The sequence below is a fragment of the Octopus sinensis genome, linkage group LG20 (genome assembly GCF_006345805.1).
Source record: "Octopus sinensis linkage group LG20, ASM634580v1, whole genome shotgun sequence".
In the NCBI taxonomy this organism is placed as follows: Eukaryota; Metazoa; Mollusca; class Cephalopoda; order Octopoda; family Octopodidae; genus Octopus; species Octopus sinensis.
In genome coordinates this window covers 28,659,879-28,685,065 of record NC_043016.1, presented here as the reverse complement: position 1 = coordinate 28,685,065, position 25,187 = coordinate 28,659,879, and the positions used below count along the sequence as shown (strand labels likewise).

The 25,187-nt window shown below is 35.8% G+C and overlaps 1 protein-coding gene across 1 annotated transcript in view; it reads right to left on the bottom strand.

Moving 5' to 3' along the window:
• LOC115222504 (E3 ubiquitin-protein ligase HERC2-like) overlaps positions 1 to 25,187 on the bottom strand; it is a 226,020-nt gene that overhangs the window by 94,171 nt on the left and 106,662 nt on the right. The window contains 12 exon segments of the mRNA XM_036511621.1: positions 1,502 to 1,534; positions 7,067 to 7,328; positions 10,178 to 10,479; positions 12,158 to 12,307; positions 12,310 to 12,343; positions 13,707 to 13,922; positions 16,844 to 17,046; positions 18,099 to 18,249; positions 19,703 to 19,893; positions 21,947 to 22,129; positions 22,343 to 22,532; positions 24,674 to 24,849. Of these exon segments, the coding sequence (XP_036367514.1) occupies positions 1,502 to 1,534; positions 7,067 to 7,328; positions 10,178 to 10,479; positions 12,158 to 12,307; positions 12,310 to 12,343; positions 13,707 to 13,922; positions 16,844 to 17,046; positions 18,099 to 18,249; positions 19,703 to 19,893; positions 21,947 to 22,129; positions 22,343 to 22,532; positions 24,674 to 24,849 (2,091 nt within the window).

Genomic DNA, 25,187 nt, shown 5'->3' with positions numbered 1-25,187 from the left:
TTAGAAGAGGAGCAGGACTTTCCCAATAATCACTTTCAAAAAGTTTTTTCAAATTCTAATGACTGAAATAATTTCATAAGTCAAATGATAAACAAGAGCTATGATTTGCCTCAACAACAAACTAAAGAATAAGAATAATAAAATAAATTGTTGGCGATGTTTCAGTTGTCGTAGCACATGTTTCCGTCGATTTCCGTAAAAAATGTAAACACTGAATCGGCCAGACATACATACATACATACACACACACATACACACACACATACATAGATACATACACACACACATATACATGCAGACATACATATACACATACACCGAGTAAAAAATTACACTGAATCGGCCATACATACATACATACACACACATACTTACACACACACACATACATAGATACATACACACACACACATACATGCATACATACATATACACATACACCGAGTAAAAAATTTCAGTTATCTCTCTCTTTCACACATTACTCTCTCTGTCTCTTCGCACACACTAACAGAAGCACTTCACTTACACAACATACTGTCTGTCTCCCACACCCCATCAAACACACACACGGGGACTTCAAAGAGAAATTTCCTCGTCATAAAATCGCTTCCTCTTAGTCTCTTTCGCTCTCATTACTTATGTAAAAAAATAAAAGTTTTTTACGGAAATCGACGGAGGAAATCGACGGAAACATGTGCTACGACAACCGAACCATTGCCAAATTGTTTATGGGATATAGACAGACATATCAGATCCAACACTGTTTTAAAGGCACTCAAATGGCAGTGTGGTAAGAAGTTTGCTTTCTAATCAAATGGTTTAGGTTCAGTCACTCTGTGTGGCACCTTGGGCAAGTGTTTTCTACTATACTGCCAGGCTGATCAAAGGATTGTGGGTGGATTCAATAGGCAGAAACTGAATGAAACCAGTTGTGTATGTGTGTGTGTGTGTGTGAGATAGAGAGAAAGAGAGTGTGAGTGTATCTTTGTATTTGTGTCTTCTTAACCTACCACTTAATAACCAGTGTTGGTTTGTATATGTTCCTGTAAATGAGCAGATCAGGGAAAAGAAACTGACAGACCGGGAAAAACAAACTGACAGATTGGGAAAAAGAAACAGACTTTAAAAGTAAAAGATACTGGCTTTGATTTGTTTGTTTAAAACCCTTCAAGATGGTCCCCCATTATGGCTGCAGTCCAATGACTGAAACAAGTAAAAGATAATGGATAAAATATAGATCAACAAGTTTGTCCTTTATACCTTCTGCACTTACATAATTGCACTGATGAAGAGTATTTCTATCCAAAATATGAAGGTGACAAAAAAACATTTTTTTTTTTTTTTTAAAACAGCCATAAAGAAAGTTCTAGTGGAGAAATGTCAGGTTGTTCATGCTGATGATATGAAAGGGATATATTGTTATTTACATTAGTGGCAATAGATTAATAATAAAAATAAAAAAAAAAACATTAATGAATTATAAAATGAGGCATTATCTTACCTCCATCATTGTCATATTTAGAACCCACTTCCTCTGGAACATGAAACGATTGTCAGACTTATCTTGGAAACTTTTGGAACAAAAGCTTCAAAAATTTATTCCCCCCACATAAGTACACAAATTACAGAATAATTCACAATTTGAGACTGAATATTATTATCTTACCATTGTAGATTATTCTCTTTTTCCCTGCACTTTACTAAATATCTCTTAAACCTGGCTATATTTTTAAAATTAAGATTCTATAATCAAATGTCATATGTTTTGAAACAATATGTTTTGAAACAATTTAAATCTGTACAAGCTATATTCTTTTTAAACAATACAATTAATTCTAAAATTAGATATTATTATGTAATAACTGTAAATTACCACATTGAGATATTCTTTAGTCAAACACATAAACCACAACAATTAAGATTTATATATCACACTAGTTGTTATACAATAACACTTACTTCAGTAGTGTGTGCGTACGCACACACACACACACACACACTCTATAACTATATTAAAATAAAATTATATTCCATTTTGTGATTTGTTGGTCTCATATCAAATCGTTTTGTTCTTTTCATTCTTCACACTGTGAAGTATATTTGCTAATTAAATGTGGCTAACCACTAAGGGTGGATGCTGCCACATTTAAGTGACAAATATACTTCACATTGTCATGCAGCTACTGTTTATACCTCGTTCAGAGATTTATGATTGATTCTTCACACTACCATTGATAAATTGAGTCCCAGAATTAGACAATAGGATGTGCCAATCAAATACATTTGTCTTACAGAAAGAATTCTCACTTCTAATTAAAAGCAATCGCAGCACACATGACTTTCAGAAACACTTCCCCTCATGCTCAGAATTATTGAAGAATGGCATAAACTATCTGCATTAGTTTTAGCCATCAGGACACTGTATCCTTCAAAAATTTTATGCTTCCTGAAACTCACCAACACTACTCCTGACCTATCTATGTACCCTTTCCTCTTTATGACATTTTATTATTCAGTTTTTTATCTTCTTAGTGTTTTATTTTGTGTACTGTGTATGTACTTCTAGCCTCCATTTCTAACTTTCTGTACTTGGTTTAAGTGTCTGCTTTCTGTCCTTTCTTTTATCCTTTTCTGATGAGTTGTAGTGCATGTCAGCACTGTATACAATAAACTTATTGTCATTATAGTGTCAGTTCTAATACCACTCAACTTTATAATCTTCACCTCCCTTACTTACATAATATAGATTGGTTCTCTCTGTGATCTTTCTTCAGCTGTTCTCATCTTCACTATCTCCTATTTTAAGGAGTCTTACTTAAGTATTTCCCTACTTCTTTTTATGGTTTAGTCCTTTTGTGTTCTTCTCTCCAACCATTCTTCATTTTCTAACACAACCAACATTTCCAACAAAAAGAGTCTGTTTGCTACCAGATAATCATCTGTAGACATAACATTTCAAGAAATCAGGTTCCATTACAGATCTACATTTGTTGTAAGGATTCCAAGGAAATGAAGAGAAAAATTCCAGAATATATTTTTGATAGTCAAAACTTACAGCTTTAAAAAATCCTTTCTGAATGACTTGCTGATTCCAATTCAGTTACGATATCTTTTCTAAACTACAGAACAATTGGTGCACCTTTCTCTCCCTCTCTCTCACTCACACACACACATACACAAACTAATATACTGTCCTAATAAAAATGCTCATAGCCGTTTCATTAGAACACACAGAACTTTATGATTACCTTTGCTACAAACTATAAAACCTCTGGTAGATTCAAATCTTAATATGCTAATCGCTGTTCTAATGAACACAACAGTGATTAGTATATTTGTACTTGAATCTACCAAAACATATTAAGAATAAATGTCCAAGTCATTGTGTTGAATCTCACTATTCACCAGGAACATGATGACTTATTATAAAACCGTGTGATATCTTACAATATTACTTGAACTGATAAAAGTAACAGCCAGTGTAACCCTAACTGTCTTAAAAAGGGAAGAACACCTCTGATAATGTAGTCCTAGATTCATCATACCTGAATATAAGATGGGTGATAAATGCTGGATTGCCTTTATTTGTGGATCCACTCGTTTAAGGCTAACCTGGGGCTAAACAACAACAAGAACTCACACACGTTATATTGTGTATTTGAATGTAAATACACAATAAAAATGTACACATGCACATGCATGCATAACTGCTATCTAAAATATGTCACAGTCTACCCTGGATTGTATAGATAAATTTGTTTATAATGTTAGAGATTAAGCAGAATAGAGTAACATCTACTAACTTATTGATACAACAACAATTACTGACAGTTAATAAACACATAACAGAAAAACAGAACAGGAAGCATGGAACATGAATACCTGTTCGTATACACACACATGCAAACATATGCATATAAACAAACATATTACACACATACAAATATATTTATGTGTGTGTGTGTATATATATATATATATATATATATATATATATATATATATATATATATATATATATACTGAGGTGGGGGGAAAGAGGGGAAAAAAATGGAAAAAATAATGGATGTGTGAATAATTTATTTGTATGTTATAAAATGATGAAAATTCCTTTTAAAACACAGTACAAATAAACTGATTACAAGTTGTAAAGCTCAAAAAAATAAAATAAAGGAACCTACATATATGTTTCAGTCCTATCATCTAGTTGATCAGAAATTCCAAGTATTGCATTAAATGCTAAGGAAGGTATCATATTCCAACTATATGGTGGTAGGATTTATTCAGGGTTAATTCTGAGCTCATGGAACTTAGGTAATCATTTTTCTTTTGAAGGATGCATACAGAATATTAGTGGGTTAAAGAAGTTAAAAGCTATATATAGTAAGTGTATCTAATTGATGGGTTCTATATATTCATGAATATACCATATACTATAAATTAGAAAATAAATAAATAAAATATGCATAAAAATTTTTTAATAAAATCAAGCTAAAAAGCTAAAATAAATGACATTAAAAACATAGATTTTCTTATTGGTTTAGTAATAGATACAGTTGTGGAAAGATAGAGAGGAATAGCAATGTATGACATTATCAGAATAGAGGACAGATGAAAGTTTGAAAAATAACTGTTATAATACGTATCTATTAAAACTTATAAACCGTTTATAAATTTTACTAGATATGCATTATAACAGTTTTAACCCAATGCTTGGAATTTATGATTAACTAGGTGATAGGACTGAAACACATATTTATTTTTTGAGTTTTACAACTTGTAATCAATTTATTTGTACTGTGTTTTAAAAAGAAATTTTCATCACTTTATAACATACAAATAAATTATTCATACATTCGTCATTTCTCCACTTTCTTTTTTCCCTTAATATTGATAATGTATACCTTCAATAATCCCTAACATATACCAATGCCTTTCGCATTATATAATAGGGATTAGCCAGTGGAATACCTTGGACTATATAATCCCTAATGAGGACATAACTTCCTTGAATTAACTATAAATATATATATATATATACACACATACATACATACATACATACATACATACATAAAGAGAGTGAGATAGACAGAAGGGTAATTAAATCATTATTTTGTCTTTACGGCCATGCTGGTGTGTGTGTGTGTGTGTGTGTGTGTTTGTGTGTGTGTGTGTGTGTGTGTGTTTGTGGTTGCATAAGGCATACATGCAGAGGTATGCTTGCGTGATTAAGATGTTGCATGGCACTGAGTATTTTCTACTCTATCTTCAGGTGAAGCAAAGCTTTGTGAGAGGGTCTGGCACACAGAAACTGAAAGAAGCCCATTACACACACACACACACACACACACACACACATTATTAACGTTTGTTTTCCTTTTAAGTTATATATAAAAACAACTTAACATTAAACTGTATAATTAGTCTTTTTTTTTTTTTTTTTTTGTAGAATACATGTTTAGTAAATTTTTACAAGAAAAAGAATGACACTGACTGCAAAGTTTTGAACTGCTCAACTTCACTGCACTGTCAGGCTGAAACTTCGAAGTTACTGTCATCTCTTTTCTTGTAAAAGTTTGATATGCATGTATGATGTGTATGTGTGTAATTATTTCTCTTTCTCTTGAGGTTGTGTTCTGGTGGTAAACAAATGGCACTGTCATTTAGCAAGTGTCACATGTTTGTAATCTTCCATGAAAAACATGTCCAATATTCGGCTGTTCATGTATGAAGGACTAAAGAAAATATTACTTTGCTTGGAATCAGGGGAGGGTTGGCAATCAGAAGGGCATCGAGCTGTAGAAAAATCTGTCTCGGTGAAGTCCATCTGAGTCATGGAAGCATAGAATAGTTGGTGCTAAACAATGATGAGGAATTCATATTTCACCCTTTTGATAGTGTCATGTATTGAACTCCTTATGAATATATAACAAATGCTAAACATTTGTTTAAATAAGTAAAAGCTGCCAATCACATGGTATGCACAAGTTTTATGTGAATGTTTTTATTTTATATATATATATATATATTGCTATTAAAATAAACGGGGACACAACTGATTCCATTGCTACATGATTACAGCTGATATTACCCCTTCTCATACATTCTGCTGTTGGTTATTGTTCTGCTATGAGATATAAATTCGCAGTTTACAACTGTTCCTATACCTGTGCTTATGAAATAAACAAATTACAAAACTTGACAAATAGTAATCCACTAGAGACAACCATCTCTGATTCTATAATAGCAACCTATCAGAGAACAACACTCAACTGTTTTCAAGCAAAGTAATACGACCCCAATCTAAAGATCAACACCCAGCTTGGACATGCTTTCAGAGAGAACTACAAGCAAATAATAACACTGTTTGAATGAAAAATTATGCTTTTGTTTACAATCAGTGTGCACATGTTAAGACAAGAGGAATTCACACTCAATCACATACACCCATTCAAGCTTTTTCCAACCTGCATCACCAGTAGAATTCTGTAGCTAACAGTGTCCATGCAGTGGGACCTAACCCCTTAATCATGAGGTGATTCCAGATCAAACTTCTGAACCCACACAGTCATACCTGTATCTATGAACTGATCTCCAGAAATAATCACCAGGTTTAATGTACATCAACATTATCATTTAAAGTCAATTTTCCATACTGGCATGGGCTGTACAGGTCAACAGGAGCTGGTGAGCTAAAGGACTGTACCAAACTTCATCTGCTTTGGTAAGGTCAATATGACTCGATGCTCTTCCTAACACTGAACATTTTACAGAATCTACTGACTTTTTTTTATGTGGAACTAGCACCAGTGAGGTCAGCAGGTAACTCACTGGTGGCATTGCCATGCAAAAGTACTCAGTACACACTGTAAAGCAGATGGCATTAGTAAGCGCATCCTGCCCACAGAAACCATACCAAAGCCGACATTGGAATTTGAACAAATTACATATGTGATCCAGTAAAGAAACAGTATAGAAATATAAAATTAGTTGTGGAGTTAATTAACAATTAAACCCATTAAATTTTAATGTGAATTGTCATCAATGTATATTTTTGACTTACCAAGAGCTTTAATGGCATGTTCTACATTCTTTCGGGGGAAACCCATTTCTTGCAACTGGAACACCACAGGAGGCAAAGGCTGCTGCAGTGAACTTTGTCGTACTCTTTTGGACTTAGGGGTACGGTTTGGAGATACCTGAGACACTGATGCAGAATTGACTAGGTAAGGCACAATATCTTCGCTGTCAGAACTGGAGTCAAAGACATCTTGTGGCTGTCCGGATACAGCTGTTAAGTACTGACAAACAGCCATTGCTGCAGCCTGCAACAGAAAATAATAATAATAATAATAATAATAATAATAACAACAACAACAACAGCAACAACAACAACAATGATGATGATGATGACGATTTCAAATTTTGGTACAAGTCCTGCATGTTCGGGGGTGGGGCTAAGTCAATTACATTGACCCCAGTGCTCAACTGGTGCTTGTTTGGTTGACCCCGAAAGAATGAAAGGCAAAGCCAACGTCAGTAAGCAGAATTTGAACTCAGAACAAAGACAGGTGAAATGCTACTAAGCATTTTCTCGTGACAAATAATAATTGATAATAATAATAATAATAATAATAATAATAACGATGATGATTTCTTTATTAACCACAAAGAGTTTACATTATGAAAAACATTTTGGGCAGTAGAGGACAAAACAAAGAATGTGTGCGAGTGTGTTGTTGTTGTAGCATGTAAACTGGTTTAACATAATGAGGGGAGGGATGATAGGCAAACTATCAAAGCAAGGTCAGTACTCAACTGATACTTATTTTATTAACCTTGAAAGGACGAAAGGCAAAGTGGTGGTGGTGATAATAGTAGTAGTAATAGTGGACTCTCCCATTGAAAATGACATTATGAGTGGTCAGCTTTTGTCGAATGACCTGCACAAATGAGTTGTTTATGGTGATCAAATGTATGTGCTGTACATTAGCTCACCTCACTCCATCAAATCAACATTACCTGAACTGGTGCACAATGTACCATGAGTTAGGTGTTGCAGTAATTGCAGAGAAACATAAAATAAAGTGCTTTGCTCAAGAATAGAATCCACTGCCCGGTCTAGGAATTGAAACCACAATCTTGTGATCATGAGTGCAACACCATAACTACTAAAGTAGTAGCAGTAGTAGTTTCAAATTTTGACATAAAGCTAGCAGTTTTTGAAGGGAGAGAGAGGTCAAATACATCAACCCTAGAAGTTGACTGGTAGTTCTTTTATTGACCATGAAAGGATGAAAGTCAACCTTAGTGGAATTTGGACTCAGAACATAAAGAACATAAATGCTGATAAGCATTTTGTCTGGCTTACTAATAGTTCTGCCAGCTTACCACCCTTTTTTTAATCATTATTAGATTTTAAAGGATTGACATAGCTCTTCACAAAAGTATATAGACAATACAAAGAGCACGATGCAATTGCAATAGATATTTTAGTGGTTGAGCGATATTTCAACAGCTTGCTTGTCTTTGTTGGTTCAAAATGAAAAGTGCTACATCGAAATTCAAAATTATAGAAATTCAACATTTTGAACTCGACAAAGATAGGCAAACTATCAAAATATCATTCAGCCAATAAAATATCTATTGCAATCACATTATGCTCTTCGTATTGTCTATTATCATTATTATTATTATTATACTAAGGCTGGCAGAACCATTAGCACACTGGGCAAAAACTACAGAAATACATATACTCTTTTATTCCTTTACTAGTTTCAGTCATTTGACTGAGGCCATGCTGGAGCACTGCCTTTAGTCGAGCAAATTGATCCCAGGTCTTATTCTTTGTAAGCCTAGTACTTATTCTAGCAGTCTCTTTTGCCGAACTGCTAAGTTACAGGGATGAAAACATACCAGCATCAGTTGTCAAGTAATGTTGGGGGGACAAACACACACACACACACATACGACGGGCTTCTTTCAGTTTCTGTCTACCAAATCCACTCACAAAGCTTTGATTGGCCCGAGGCTATAGTAGAAGACACTTGCCCAAGGTGCCATGCAGTGGCACTGAACCCGGAACCATGTGGTTCATAAGCAAGCTACTTACCACACAGCCACTCCTACGCTTATACATATTGTCATCATTATGATAATCATCCTCTAATGTCCATTTTTGATGTTGACATGAGTTGAATGGCTTAACAGGAACTGGCCAGCTGGAGAGCTGCACCAGGCTCCAGTAAATATGTAAACAGTTGTTAAGTATACAATAAAATCACACATATGAGAAAGAAAGAGAGCAAGAAGGAGGGAAGGAGAGAGAGGTGAGAGAAAGAGAAGTGTGAACAGTTGAGGCGTGCGGCACACTGATGAGAACAGATACAGAAGACTACGTTCTGAAAATGTTGAGAAAGCTACTCTCTGAAATGCCAAATCATCATTATCATCATCATCGTTTAACGTCCGCTTTCCATGCTGGTATGGGTCGGACGAATCCCAAGTAACTTCTTTATTATTTTAACTTTTTATTATTTCAATGCTTAAACATTCAGATTACTCTGTCAAATGTAAAGCTTATTTATTCATACTGTAGCTTTGAGATTTCAATGACCTGATTGTTTATTTTTATAATAATCTTGTAGAGTAAGTGTGAGAGGCCGGATCTGGCCAGTTTGAAGATGAAACAGGTAGATTCTTTTGGCCGGATATGGCTGGTTTAAATGCTAAAGGATTAATGTTGTAAGCACCTGTTACTCTTTTTACAGCCTTCAAAACTGATGGAAGGAATAGAAGATATTCTCAAACCAGAGACCTGGCCTGACTGCTTCCAACAGATTGGTCTCTGTGAAAGACAACCAAAGATCATGTAGTGGTTTTCATTTGGGTAATGGATTAAATCTATAAATAATGAACAGGATGTCCACAAGTTTCATCTACCAAATTCTATACACTAGGTAACAGTCAACCTGAGGCTATGGTAGAAGATACTTGTCCAATGTGCCACACAGTGAGATCCAACCTGAAGTGACATGATTGCAAGTGAAACTTCTTCACCACACAGCCATACCTGTGGGCTGACTGGATGTAACAATATAACACTAACAATTATGGTGAAGTCATTACAATTCAATCATGAAAAAAGTTCAAGAGCAAAGGATGAGTTATTTACCTCCATTTCTTCTCTAGAAAATATTGCTTTAAGTGGAGATGGTTGTGTTGCGGCAACCATCAGATGTTGTAATAAAGATATGTTTGTGGCTGGTTCCTGCTGCAAAGTGTTCAGGTCTTCTTCAGTACTGCTACTGAATCCAACACCTGTTTCCAGTGAAGATGCAAAACCCAAGTCAAGAACAGCTGGCTGAGATAAAACTTTGTGTAAGTTATCCTGTCGACTAAATAGTACTCTTGCTGCTTTTAGCAAACCCAGTCGAATTTGTTGTTTGTGTAGAAGTTTTGTATTTAAACCACATCCTTTGAAATAAAAGAAAGAAAAATTTCAATAAAGGTAAAACAGTTTATTATCAAAATATTTAAAATATAACTGATGAGAAGTATCAAAAGTTAAATGCTTCATTCCCCTCCATACACACACAAGCATGTATCTGACTCATACATTGTTCGCTTTCCAGACATTTGTACATTTCTGTATATACTTTATACGCACTTTCTGACAAGTTGTGGTGCACCTGAGCACTGTATACAATAATTTCATTATTATTATTATTATTATTATTATTATTATTATTATTATTATAAAAGATTTCAAATTGAAGTCAAATTTTAAAGTTTTGACAGAATTCATAAAATTTAGTGTTAAAATTAAATTGTTAAAATTAATAAGAAACAGGTAGTTAAACTATTTTCTGTTGCAACATTGATATGAGTAAAAAAGATTTACTTTGGCAAAATTACAACAAAATATAAGACATTTCTATATTAAAATTTCATGTCCAAGACCATCAACGACCAAAATTTTTGGACAATATGCGTTTAGCCTGAGCAGAAGTCCATAAACAAAGTTTCCACATAAAACTTTTTACAACAATGATCTTAAAACCTATGACACAACATTTCTCTAGCTTTAACAGTAATTGGTCTTCTGTTTTCAATCAGAAACTGGTCCTGTTCTCTCTATCATTAATTGATCATTTTCCCTGTGCATGTTCTTAGTTCTGTTTGAAAATATACCATGTGTTTATACCCTTAATAAACATATTAGCAATTTTATATCTTCACTCATTATTATCACCCACCAATATTGCATTTGAGTACCTGATTTAACTGCCAACAATAAAAAAAGAAATGTTTGAAACCATTACATAACAGGCACAGAGATCTGAAGGAAAATGAAGAGATATTATGAAGATAGATTTCCCAGATGGAATAACAATCACTAAGGAATCACAGAAGGTTGATACGGTGAATGTCCACTATTGATGGCATAAGTATCTAATAAGAATGGGTGATATCTGACAGAAAATACACCATTCTAATATCTATTTAATATTATTTCACAACACTATCTAGTTTTTATTATATAACCAGTTCATATTGCCAGGCTTCTTATCAAATACCTATATTGTCTTGGATAATTTCTGTAAATTAAAGTTGATTGTTTCCAATACTTTTCACCTCACCTTCTCTGATAACATCTCCATACCAACGGAATTTTCTAATTTTTTGCCTTAATCACATTTAATTTTAGTTCTGTCCTGGTTGCCAACCACTTTCACCGAGTTCAACAGAATCCACAGTCACACGTACAAATCAAGTTTCTCAAAGAGAAGCTGGTGAAGCTTATTTTGCCAATCTTCTGATATGACCCCTCTACTCCTGCCAGCTGAATAACAACAGAAACAGTGTATCTTGATTGCTTCACAACAGAATTTACCACACTAGTACCAGAACGGAGTAAAGAATGACATATATCGAACACATCATCACTTCTAAACTACTGAAATATCCCTTCAGCTGCTTCAGTCCCACAGTTCTTACTTAAAAAAAACTGTCAGCTAACAGCAGTAATAACAACATACCCCCCCCCCCCCAAAAAAAAGAAACCCTAATCCAAACAGTTGCTTCCATGGTTTATATGAACTGCTGTTCTACATGAGTAAAATATATATTTTTCAAAGACTGAAATATTTACCAAAGTTCTTCTTGTCTGTATTGGTTCCAGTTGATTCTACACTATTGACACTACTGAATAGTGATGTCCTCTCTCTCTCTTTTTCAACTTTAAATCCTGTCCCAGCTAAACTAACCAATTTGACCCAAGTATTGATGACATTCTCTGTCATGGTAACTTATCCACAGAAAATTCTAGGTGAGGAACCTTCAATAAAAAATAAGATAAAAATTAAATTGAATATTTAAGATATTAAAAATTTATTTGGATAAAGCTGATATATACATATATCTTTTAAAGAAGAAAATCAGTAATTATTGATGAAAATACAAGTGACAAAACAAAAATTGAAAATGTCTGGTGATGGAATAAGAACCTACATCTACTGGACACCATCTGCACTTCTTTCTGACATATCTATCATTTACTTTTACAACATTGTTATAAAATATAGTTGTCTCTAGTATAGGTGCTTCTAATAAAAAACAAAATAGAAAACATTTGTTATTCGTTCAATACAAAGGAATTTGGCAGAATCACCAGTAAAGTTCCGACATCTGGCAAGTAACTTTGTAGACACCTACAAGGTTATCCACCATCTTTCAGACAACAAACTGGGGAACTTTTTTGAATTCCATATGTCTAACACCTGTGGACATGCTTACAAAATCAAAAAAAACAACACAGCAACCATGATTTTCAGAAACATATTTTCATACTTGGAATTGCCGAAGCATGGAATAAACAACCTGCATCAGCTGTTAGCTGTCAGGACACTACATCCTTCAAAACTAGCATGCTTTGAAATTCACTAACAGTACACCCGAGGTCCTTCTTCCTTTTTTATTTCTAAACAACTCATTTAATGTTCACTTCCTGTGCTGTATGTACTGTACATGCACTTTTGGCTGCCTTCTCTAATGAGTTGTACTGCACTTGAGCACTGCATAAAATAAGTACATTATATAGTGATAGTGGACAAAATATCAGGCAATATTTGCTTCCGCCTTCTATGTTCAGTGTTCATCTGAGAGGACTCTTGTAACAAGCTGTGCTGACCTTTGCCTTTGCCTTGGACAATATTGGTAGTAAGAAGAGAGATTTGCTGTTGGTAAAGTGGTTTTTTAAAAAAACATTAAAACCTTGGGCAGACCTGTGACGTGAATGTTTTCATCTTTTATCTTTTGCCTGTTTCAGTCATTGGACTGCAGCCTTGCTGGGGCACCACCTTGAAGAGGTTTGACTCCAGTACTTATTTTGTCAGTCTCTTGATGAATTGCGAGGTTGCAGGAATTCAAACAAACCAACACTGGTTGTGAAGTGATATGGTGGAAGCAGGACAAACACAGACACAAAGACACTCTGATTTTATATATATATATATATATATATATATATATAAAGGGCTTCCACACAGTTACTGTCTAGCAAATTCTCTCACAAGGCAGTGGTCTGTCAAAGGTTATAGTAGAAAACAGTTGCCCAAGGAATCACACAATGGAAATGAACCCAAAAGTCACATGTTACAAAATTAATTTAAATGCAATAAATTTTATAAAAAATAGCTTACAGGAACGAGATCGGTCATTCGACACATCTTGAGTCCCACTTCTGGAAACTGGACTTGAATTTTGCCAGAAGGACGGATATTAGCAATTGTTCCAAGTCTTAATTCATAATGCATAACAAGACCTCCTAGGCGTGGCAGCAAACCAATTCCACCAATAACTGCAAGAACAGCCATTATTGCTGCATGTGTTTCTTGAAGATCAATGTTGAGATCATCCTGACAGAAGATAAGAAATAAATGGTTGAGCGTCTGTATACATTATATATATATATATATATATAGTTTATGTATTTATAAAAGAAATTACAAACGAATGAATGAATGCATGCATACATACATACATCGTATAATTAAAACAAGTGGAGAATAAGTTTATTCTACGTGTTTATATGTATGAAAAATAAAAATATAACCAATTTTCAGAGATTTGTATTATAGTTCAACAGAAATTGTATAGGTATACATCGTCTTAAGGTAAGCTTAGCATATATAATTTATATAAACATATGGGAACAAAGAAAAATAAGGAGTCACAAGTTGGATTGAGTCTTTTGTACAGAAAAAGGTTTTAGTCAACATCTTTTTGAGTTTTAGGGCTAAAAGTAGTTTCCTTTTTGTGGTATAGGAAAAAGTCATATCTAACTGACTGGATCCAGTTCCAGTGATTTCAGCTTTTTCAACATTTTACGTAAGTTTTTCATATTTTTTCATATATATATATATATATATATATATATATATATATACATAAACTAGCTTAGAATCCACTCTACATTGGGTGGCTTTTATGCCAGCTCCTGTGGAGGACTCTTCATTAGGCCTTGGGCCCAACAATGACACTTCATGCATTGAATACATATTAAATTTTATTAAACTTGAACACTATTTTTCAAGCAATAAACAATTTTCATTAAAAAAATGATATAATTTGTCAACTTTGAACTTATTGCAAAGTTGCATGATGAAGAACTGTACCACCACCATCGCCACCACATCTGCCATACACACACACCATTCAGACTTCTGATGCGGTCACCATCAATACCTTTGATTTTGCAGCCTTCCCCTCCACCATCATCACTACTGTCTTTCACATCATTTACTTTCACTCTCATCCCTGAGGACCTCAGCTACCACCACCACCATCACCACCGCCTTCGCCCCTCTCACAACTACAGCTCATACTATTACTATCACCCCATTACCATCAGTGTTCAGTATGTTAGTTCAGCATGCTGGCTGAGTGTTCAGTCCAGCTTTCTCTCACATATCCACTCTTTCTCTCTCTCTTATTATTACTCCCACTGCTACTTTTTATAAAAACATCAACTCTCCCTAAATTTCTTTGTCTCTCTTTCTCTCTCTCTCTTTTTCTTTTCTCTCTCTCTCCATCTGTCTTCACCACTGCCCTCACACGCATATGTGTGTATGTGTGTATATATATATATATGAGAGAGAGAGAGGAGACATGGAGAAGCCATATTTCCTGGTTCTCTCCCTCTATCATACCCTAACCGCATCACCAGGCACAAAGCCACCTCCTTCAACATTATACCCCCAACTTAGTTGAAGGGTTCTTGTTTTGCAAGTTACTTGGTAATTTTGTTGGTGAAAGTGGCTGGTATAAGGAAGAGCATTTAGCCATAGAAACTATGCCAAAGCAGATAATAGTGCAATCCTCAGGTTTGCAAACTCCTGTCAAACTGCCTAAACTATGCCAGTAGGAAAGGAATAATGTTCAAGGACAATGATGATGATGATGATCATCATCATCATCATGATTGTGCTTATATCAGATAAGAGGAAATAAATAAATCCAAGGTGGTTCCTCAGTCAACACTGTTGCAAATATTGGCTAACAGAGTTTATATAAATAGATGGTTTACCTTAAAGAAGACTGTGCATATAAACTGAAATTCTAGGACTAATAAATTAGTTGCTGAGTATAATTATTAAGTCAAAGACTGTAATTTATAGTTTACATTTGATTCTTTAGTTACATGTGTAACTCTACAATTAAATGTAATATTATACATTAAATGTAATATTGTACATATGTGAAAGCGCATGGCTCAGTGGTTAGAGTGTTGAGCTTACGATCGTGAAGTTGTGAGCTCGAATCCCAGACCAGGTTGCATGTTGTGTTCTTGAGCAAGACATTTTATTTCACATTGCTCCAGTTTACTCAGCTGTAGAAATGAGTTGTGACATCACAGGTGCCAAACTGTATTGGCCTTTGCCTCTCCCTTGGATAACGCTGGTGGCATGGAGGGGGGGGAGGCTGGTATGCATGGGCAACTTCTAGTCTTCCATAAACAACCTTGTCCGGACTTGCGCCTGGGAGGGTAAGTTTCTAGGTGCAATCCCATGGTCTGTGTCATGACTGAAGGGGGTCTTAGATTGTACATTCCATCCTTTGACTTAATATCATCATTACCATCGTTTTAACGCTCACATTTCCAATGCTCACACAGGGTGTACAGAATTTGCTGAGATGAATTTTGTACAGCCAGATACTCTTCCTCTCACTTGTTTCCAAGTAAGGTAATATTTCCTTATGACAAGACATGCTTTCAGAGAATATTGGAAACAAAGGACAACGCATACATGACAGTGACTCTTGACTACAACTATCACATGAAATCAAGACAAGGAGACACAAACGTACACACACATAAATGTATATATATATATATATATATATATATGACAGGTTTCTTTCAGTTTCCATCTACCAAACTGACTCGCAAGGCTTTGGTCAGCCTAGCACTATAGCAGAAGACACTTGCCCAAGTTGCCATGGTGCAGAACTGGAACTGAACCCAGAATCATGTTGTTAGGAAACAAGCTTCTTACACCTGCATGCATACATACATACATACACGCACACACACACATACGTACATACATACACACACACATACATACATGGGGAGAGAGAGAGAGAGGGTGAGTGGGTGAGAAAGAGAAAAAGAGAGTAAAAAAATTTACACATACATACAGACATGCATACATACATACACACGCACATACATATATACATACACACATACATACATACACACATACACACACATACATACATATATATATATTTATATATATATGTATTAGTTTATATATGTGTGTGATCTTACCATGGAGGATTTACTCTTATCACAGACCATATCTTCAATCATTCCTAACTTGGAGATAATATAAGAGTTGATGTGTGCATTCCAGCCATCTAACAGATGAAGTTTCCTAATTGTTGACACAATTTCATCAGCTACAGTACTGGAATATGAAGCAGTGATCGTCACAGGTGGTCGCCCGCGATGGCCTTTCCTAAGAGTATCACCTGTAAAAATTAAATGTGAACATTTTATAATTATTTCATTTACCTATGTAATCAGTTTTTATTTGCAAATTATTTCTATAGAAATTCAGTAAAAAGAAAACCAGGGATCCGATTTAAGAAATCTGGCGCAAAAAAACTTTATCAATGTATTCTGTTTGTCCACTCATTTAATTACCTATCTCCACCAATCACAGTAGACATGTAACATAATTTTACCCATGAAAATATAGGGCTTATACAATAATAATTTCCTCAAACTGTGAGATACCTTGATCACAGTACCATAAATTAATAAAAATCTCAAATTAGTTTGGCACTTTATCACTAATCCACATCCTCTACTTTTTGGATATCTGTATGCATGTATGCATGCATGCGAATGGTGGGAAAGAATTCTATGCCACAGCCCAGGTCCAACAGCAACTAATCCTGTGATATAATTTTATCATTACTCAGCCAACAGGAATTATGTTTTGTTCAGTGATTGTCAGGTTACTAAAGAGCAAAAGACTTAATACTAAATAAGAAGTATATATTACTAATTAATATTACTACTAATTAAGGCGTTGAGCTGGTAGAATTGTTAGAATGCCGCACAAAATGCTTAGCGGTATCCTGAGTTCAAATTCCGCAGAGATCAACTTTGCCTGTCATCCTTTTGGAGTTGATAAAATAAGTACCAAGTTGACCACTGGGTTCGATGTAATCGATCTACTACTTCCCCAAAACTGCTGGTTTTGTGCCAAAATTTGAAACCAATATTACTACTAATTAACATTTAACAAGCAATTCAAAGTTTAACTACAAATTAAATATTAATCCTATGCAAATTCTAACATTGTTGCAGAGACATCATCATTATTATCAGCAACATCATCACCAGCATTATCACTACCATTATCATCATCATCATCATCATCACCACCACCAAAACATCATCTTAAACAAGCCAATACCACCATGTCATTATCATTACCCATACCATTGTCACCAACCACCATCATCCTAAAAATGGTCATGACAATAATGAGAAGAGAAATAAGTTTTCTTACTTGGAGGAAGTAAAGTTGGATCAGATGAGCAAGACAAAAGAACATTTCCGAGAAGAGAGAACATTTTTTCTACAATGTCTTTCATCCTGCTTGCTTCGAGTGAGCTGTCCCATGAAGGTAGAACTCCCTTCAACAATCTAAGAGCTAGAATCTGTTTAAATTAAAAAAAAAAAAAATTTTTTTTAATGATGTAAACTTTCTTGCTAAAACAAACAGATTGAAGAACAACATCTAGTAAAAATCATTTGTTAAATCATCAATGTTGGAGAAAATATCTTCATTAGAATTACTACTGCCATTGTTTGTTATATTGTTTTAAGAACCTGTTTTCCATAGAAATTAGTTGGACTGATCTATAGTACAGAATGTCTCTTCTGTATTAGGTTCAATATTCCTCTGTCTGTTTCTGTACATCTTAAGCCTTTTATTACTACTTCTACCAGGATAACCAACCTTCAATAAACTTGCATGTTTTCACACACCATTATATATACACATAGAGAGAGAGAGATAGACAGAGATCGCTCCTTCAAGCATTAGTCAATAATTTTGGTACCCAACCACTTTAAACTGAAGTCCTCTCTTTTAAACTTAGCCTATAGTTCTTTAACATTTTTTTGTAATAATGATCACAGTATCAATATACAAAACTTCTGAAAGTTTGAATTCTAGTATTAATGTCTCAAAAACTGTGATGAAGAGAAGTGAGCTGGATATGGATCTCTGGTGAAAACTTATGTTTATCCTAAATTCTTTAATCTTAAACCTTTAGCATTCAGATTATTCTGTCATATATAAGGCATATTTATTCACATTGTTTTGGATTAATCACATCTTACCTCATACCTTTGAGATTTCAAAAGATGTCATTCATTACTTTTAGAATGACATTGTAGGATAGGTGTGACGGGTCAGATCTGGCCAGTTTGAGCATAAAGCATATAGAATATTTAGCCTGGATATAATCAGTTTAAATGCTAAAAGGTTAAACAACGGTTTGAACATCTCTCTCAAGTCATTCATTTGAACCAAGTTTTGTTCGTACCCCTATACTTAGTATCCACTTCCTAATTAATAAATAAAAAATAGTGAAATAATTCAATTTATCCTTCAACATTTTTACTGTCCAAAATGGTCTTTTAACCCAATGTTTAAATGCTATTATTTATAACTTTATCTACTTTGAGTTCCATAGTTAAAATAAAGTTATGTCATGTTCTCTTGAGGTTTCTAAATAGTTTTAGTAAATTTTTATTTCATTGCTGATTCTAAGCATCTGGAGTGCAGGCCGTGCTGTAACCTGGTAATACTGCTATGCTGCACACATCATTAAATAAATTCAAACTTTCTATAATCAACAGTTGCTGTCTTAGATAAATGATTAATGTAAGGCACCGCTCATGCTGAAAGAATTGTCTCCCATCTCTTTGAACACTACATTAGAAGATTGTAAACAATAACACTACATAGTGTTTGTGTGAATGTGTGAGGGGAGAGAGGGAGAGAGTAAGTTAAGTGAATGCAGAAGCCATTTAGTCAATGAATGTACAAACTGTGAGCAATTAACAGCAAGAACGTTTTTAAATTTAGATAATTTTAATTACCTGTCGTACGACGTTTTTTGGCACATCAGAACTTTGGTCTGAAGAAAGCAATTTGAACAATAAAACAATCCATCTTGGAGTACTGAGAGCTTGACAGATTGTTGGGCTTGATGCAATACTTCTGATGAATCCAAGAGTACACCAACTAAAATGTTGTTCTTCACAAACACGCTTTAATGTTGCATTATTACCTGGAACAAGGAACAGAGAACAGACTAGAACAGCTTTCCACAACAGACTTATTTGCACATAAAATTGATAACTGATACTAATGTCACACAAATTCATATTCAGTAAATGGCCACATTAAATTTATATGTTGTTACTATCTGCACACCGGTATTCTTCCTCGCCTATTCTTAAGGCGGCGACCTGGCAGAAACGTTAGCACGCCGGGCGAAATGCTTAGAGGTATTTCGTCTGCGTTACGTTGTGAGTTCAAATTCCGCCAAGGTCGACTTTGCCTTTCATCCTTTCGGGGTCAATAAATTAAGTACCAGTTAGGCACTGGGGTCGATGTAATCGACTTAATACCTATGTCTGTCCTTGTTTGTCCCCTCTGTGTTTAGCCCCTTGTGGGTAATAAAGAAATAGGTATTCTTCCTCACATCTTTGAACAGGGCCTTAGGCTCAATTCAGCAATGTGAAGGTGCTGGAGACTGAGGCCAATCCCTGGCTGGAGAAGGTTGCTGCTGAAAGGTCATGTATAGCAGCAGGATTCTGTTCTTTGCCATACCTCTGGGAAAAAGTCAGAAGTAATTGTAGGAGAATTTCTACGACTTCACCAACCCCAATTTCTGGCCTCCCAATTCCCTTGATTGTAATCCCATGAATTACTATTTTAATAATGGGAAGGCAAGATTTATGATATCGGAAGATCGTCTTCCTCCATCATCTTTTTTGTTCTTTGTGTAGTTCAGGCTTTCGACAGGCAAAAAGAGTAGAATTCAAGTACAAACACTATTTTACAGGATTCACAGGATAGGTGTAGTGTGCTGCTCTCAGCTACCATCTTTAGCTGTGTGCATTGTGTACATAGCTCCGTTAGTGTGGGCACATTGCTTCTGGAGATAGACAGGCAGAAAGCCTCAGCCAGTGATGGTGTTCACAAAATGGTGCCAAAAAGAGAGATTCGAATTGGGTTTTCCTTTTATATAGTTTCTATTGTGAGCCTCGTTGTGATCTCCTGCATGGTAAATGGATGCAAGTGATGTCTCGGAGATGGCAATTGCTGTCACGAGATCTCATCCAATATGGCGCTGGCTGCTTGTGACGCTACACTATGTATGGGGCAGGGTTGAGAAGGACACCAACTGCTCTGGATGCAACATCAAGGTCAAGCTCGCAGCCAAGATCAAGAAGGTGTTTGAAGATTTTCCTAATGACACTGAGGAACACACACGCCAAGTTTGAAGCTATGGTAGAAGCTGAGGTTGGGGGGGGGGCTACTTTGAGTAAACTCTTATCTTTCCAGCCATAACCTAGTTGATATGAGATATTATATTTTCTTTTCCTTTGATGCAAACTGTGAAATTTAACCCAAATACCCTGTAAATCATCATCATCATCATCGTTTAATGTCTGCTTTCCATGCTAGCATGGGTTGGACGAATTGACTGAGGACTGGCGAACCAGATGGCTGCACCAGGCTCCAATCTTGATCTGGCAGAGATTCTACAGCTGGATGCCCTTCCTAACGCCAACCACTCCGAGAGTGTAGTGGGTGCTTTTATGTGCCACCGGCACGAGGGCCAGTCAGGTGGTATTGGCAATGGCCATACTCAAATGGTGCTTTTTATGTACCACCTGCACAGGAGCCAGTCCAGCAGCACTGGCAACGACCTCACTCGAATGTTTTTTCACATGCCACAGGCACAAGTGCCAGTAGGGTGACACAAGAAACGATCACACTCGATTAGTGCTCTTTGCATACCACCAGCACGGAAGCCAGTTAGCTGCTCTGGCAACAATCACGCACGGATGGTGCTTTTAGCGCTCCACTAGCACGGATGCCAGTCATCAAATTTGATTTCAATTTCAATTTAATATGTTGGATAACTATACAATACACAATGAACAGATATATCTATTGCCTTCATAAAGCTAAAGAAGGTGAATGTTTCATTAACATGTCCCCAGTAACAACCACTCCTAACTGCAACAACAACTATATCAATAAAACTCTAACAACAATAACAACCTAGAATATCACAGTAAAGTCACATTATTGTATTTATACAATACCAGGTGTATTATGCACTGTCTGATGAACAATTGTGCAGATCAATCCACAAAGATTGCTTATCGATTCTTTCTGCATGTTTTCAGCATTTATGCTGGCACAAAGACAGAGCACTCGCAGTAAAGAGATTGTTCCTTGCCGAATGAAGGCTGTTGGATGTCTGCTTTTCTGTTGAGAAGGTTCACCTGAAGAATCAGCAAGAAATGGGAAAATTGGATTATCATATAATATGTATTGGTACATGACACTAAAACAATTTACATGAATAGAAGTCAGATATCAGGTTTATCTAGCAACAGAGTGGGAGTACCCTAAGTAAAAGGTTTGGTAATGTTCTATGCCCTGAAGATAGTTGATTCAGATATGGAAATACATCAAGGTAAATCTGACAGACTCACCTGTATCAACCTCCTCTTCATCATCTTCGTCATTGTCGGGCATCTGAGGTGGTTGTGCTAATTTGAGGTCATACATGCCTTCTTTGCCCATCCTATAGCTATTTGTGCTGCCTGTATCCCACTGGACACGTATCCAGCCATCTTCTCCCAATTCACAGATTACTCGACCTACGCTAGGATGGGGTCCATCCTGCAAGTGAAGAAAGAAGAAAAAAATCATATTGAGAAATCAGGTTGTTTTTTTTTTTTTTTTTTTTTTTTGAAATATTACTGAATATTTACATGAATAGAAGTCAGATATCAGGTTTATCTAGCAACAGAGTGGGAGTACCCTAAGTAAAAGGTTTGCTAATGTTCTAAGCCTTGAAGATAGTGGATTCAGATGTGGAAATATGTCAAGGTAAATCAGAATATCTTTGGCGAAAATCATCATTATCAACATCAGAAATAAAATGCCTTAATTTAGTTGACACTAAACTCTGCTTGCAAAGACCTGTTGAGGCAAGTGAAATCGAAATCAAATTTGATGACAGCACCGCATGAGTAGCATCCATGCTAGTGGAGCGCTAAGAGCACCATCTGAGCGTGATCATTGCCAGGGCTGCTGACTGGCCCCCATGCTGGTGGCACATAAAAAGCACCATTCGAGTGTGATCATTACCTGCATTGCCTTACTGGCACTTGTGCTGGTGGTATGTGAAAAACAACATTTGAGCGTGGCCGTTGCCAGTACCGCCTGATTGGTCCTTAAGCTGGTGGCACGTAAAAGCACTCACTACACTCTCGGAGTGGTTGGCATTAGGAAGGGCATTCAGCTGTAGAAACCCTGCCAGATCAGATTGGAGCCTGGTGCAGCCATCTGGCTCACCAGTCGCCAGTCAAACAGCATGGAAAGCGGATGTTAAACGATGATGATGATGATGATGATGAAGATGATTGTGTCACGTACAGAGCACTCATGTAGAAAAGCACCAGTGCCACATAGAAATGCATCTATGCCAGTGGTATGTAGAAAAGTACTCACAATGGTTCCATTCCACATATAAAGCACCCATGCTGGTGCCACATACAAAGCACCCATGCCAGTTCCACATATAAAGAACCTATACTCGTTCCACATATATAAAAAAAAAAAACCAAAACACTCTGTAAAGTGGTTGGCATTAGGAAGAGCATTCAGTTGTAGAAACTCTGCCAAAACAGACAATTGGAGCTTGGGCAGTTCCTATCAAATTGTCCAACACATACCAGCTTGGAAAACAGATGTTAAACAATGATGATAATGATGATGATGATGATGGTGGTGATGATGATGAAGAAAATGAAGTGAAGCTAGTCACCACAACAATACAAAATTTTTTTTAATTTAGTATTCTCTTTCTATAAGATCTAATTTTTAGAATTATTAGGACTTGGCTGTTAATTAAAACTTGTGAAAACCAAAATATGAAACAGCTTTCTTCTTAATCTGTATGGCTTTTATCATTCTCCTAAACTTATAAACAATCAAGATAGACTACAAGAGTTAGATACCATTAACAACTCCCTGTCCTTTGACTTACAACAAAAAGCAATCAAATGCCCCTTCAATCACAGGCTACAGCCTTAAAGAAGGGGAAAAACTTATTGATAATGTAGTCTTAGATATTGGTAGAAAGACAGGATGGTTGCAGCTGAAAAGCCTTTGATTCAGGTTTGACCTTGGGTTAAAATAAAACAAACACTTAGAAAACTGTATTGCATACATTAACAGTTTTATGTCAGAATGTGTTTTGTGCTCCTCGATTATATGGGGGTATGTGTGTGTGTGTCTGTGTACATGTCCATGGCCAACTACCAAAAGAGGTGTATGTGTGTGTGTGTGTGTGTGTGTGTGTATGTGTGTCTGTTGTTAACAACTAATGAATATATTGTGTGCTTGCGTATGTGTGTGTGTGTGTGTATGTGCATACACAACCAACTACCAATGTGTCAAATGTCCACCAAATCAAGATTTTTGGTTGACCAAGGCTACAGTAGAAGACCATTTGCCCAAAGTGCAGCAGTGGGACTAACCCTAACCCAAATTTCTTAACCACACTTGTGCCTACTGATGAAATGGTGAAAAATCAATGTGCGCAAACAGCCAAAACACTAGATTTGTTACACCTTGTAATAATGATGATGATGATGATGATGATGATGATGGGAATGAGGAGGAGGATGCAAAGAAAGAGGAAGAGGAGGAGGAGGCAAAGAAAGAAGAAGAGGAGACAAAGGAAGATGAGGAGGAGAAGAAGACGACAAAGAAAGAGAAGGACAACAATGACGAGGAAAAAACTGAATATTTACCTGCTCCCCCCACTTCCAATCTGCTCCTCGCACGACCCTTGTTCCAGTTTTCATCATTGCAGCAAGTTCTGGACCAGAAATAGGGACAGGTGGTGTTTGTTTCTTAGCCTTATGTTCTTCCAAAACAGCACACATCACACTGCTATTATCAGGAATAGGTCCATTAGGGTCACGACCTGTTCAAAGTTTTAAAAAATTCTTAATTTTTTTTCAAATTGCTACAGTGTTGCTTATTACTGCTAAATACTATAGTATGCTATAGTACAAATACCATAATGTTGTTTAGTATCTGCTGTAGTACATTCTACAATATTGTTTTATGATATATGCCTACAGCCATCATCTTCCTCATCAATGTTTAATGTCCATTTTCCATGCTGACATGGGTTGGGAAAATGGCCGTTAAATGTTGTTATTGATGACGATAATAATGACTGCAGGTATATACCATACAACATTATAGTAAAATACACTATATATCCTATATTATCTAGTATGCGTGCAGCAGACTACT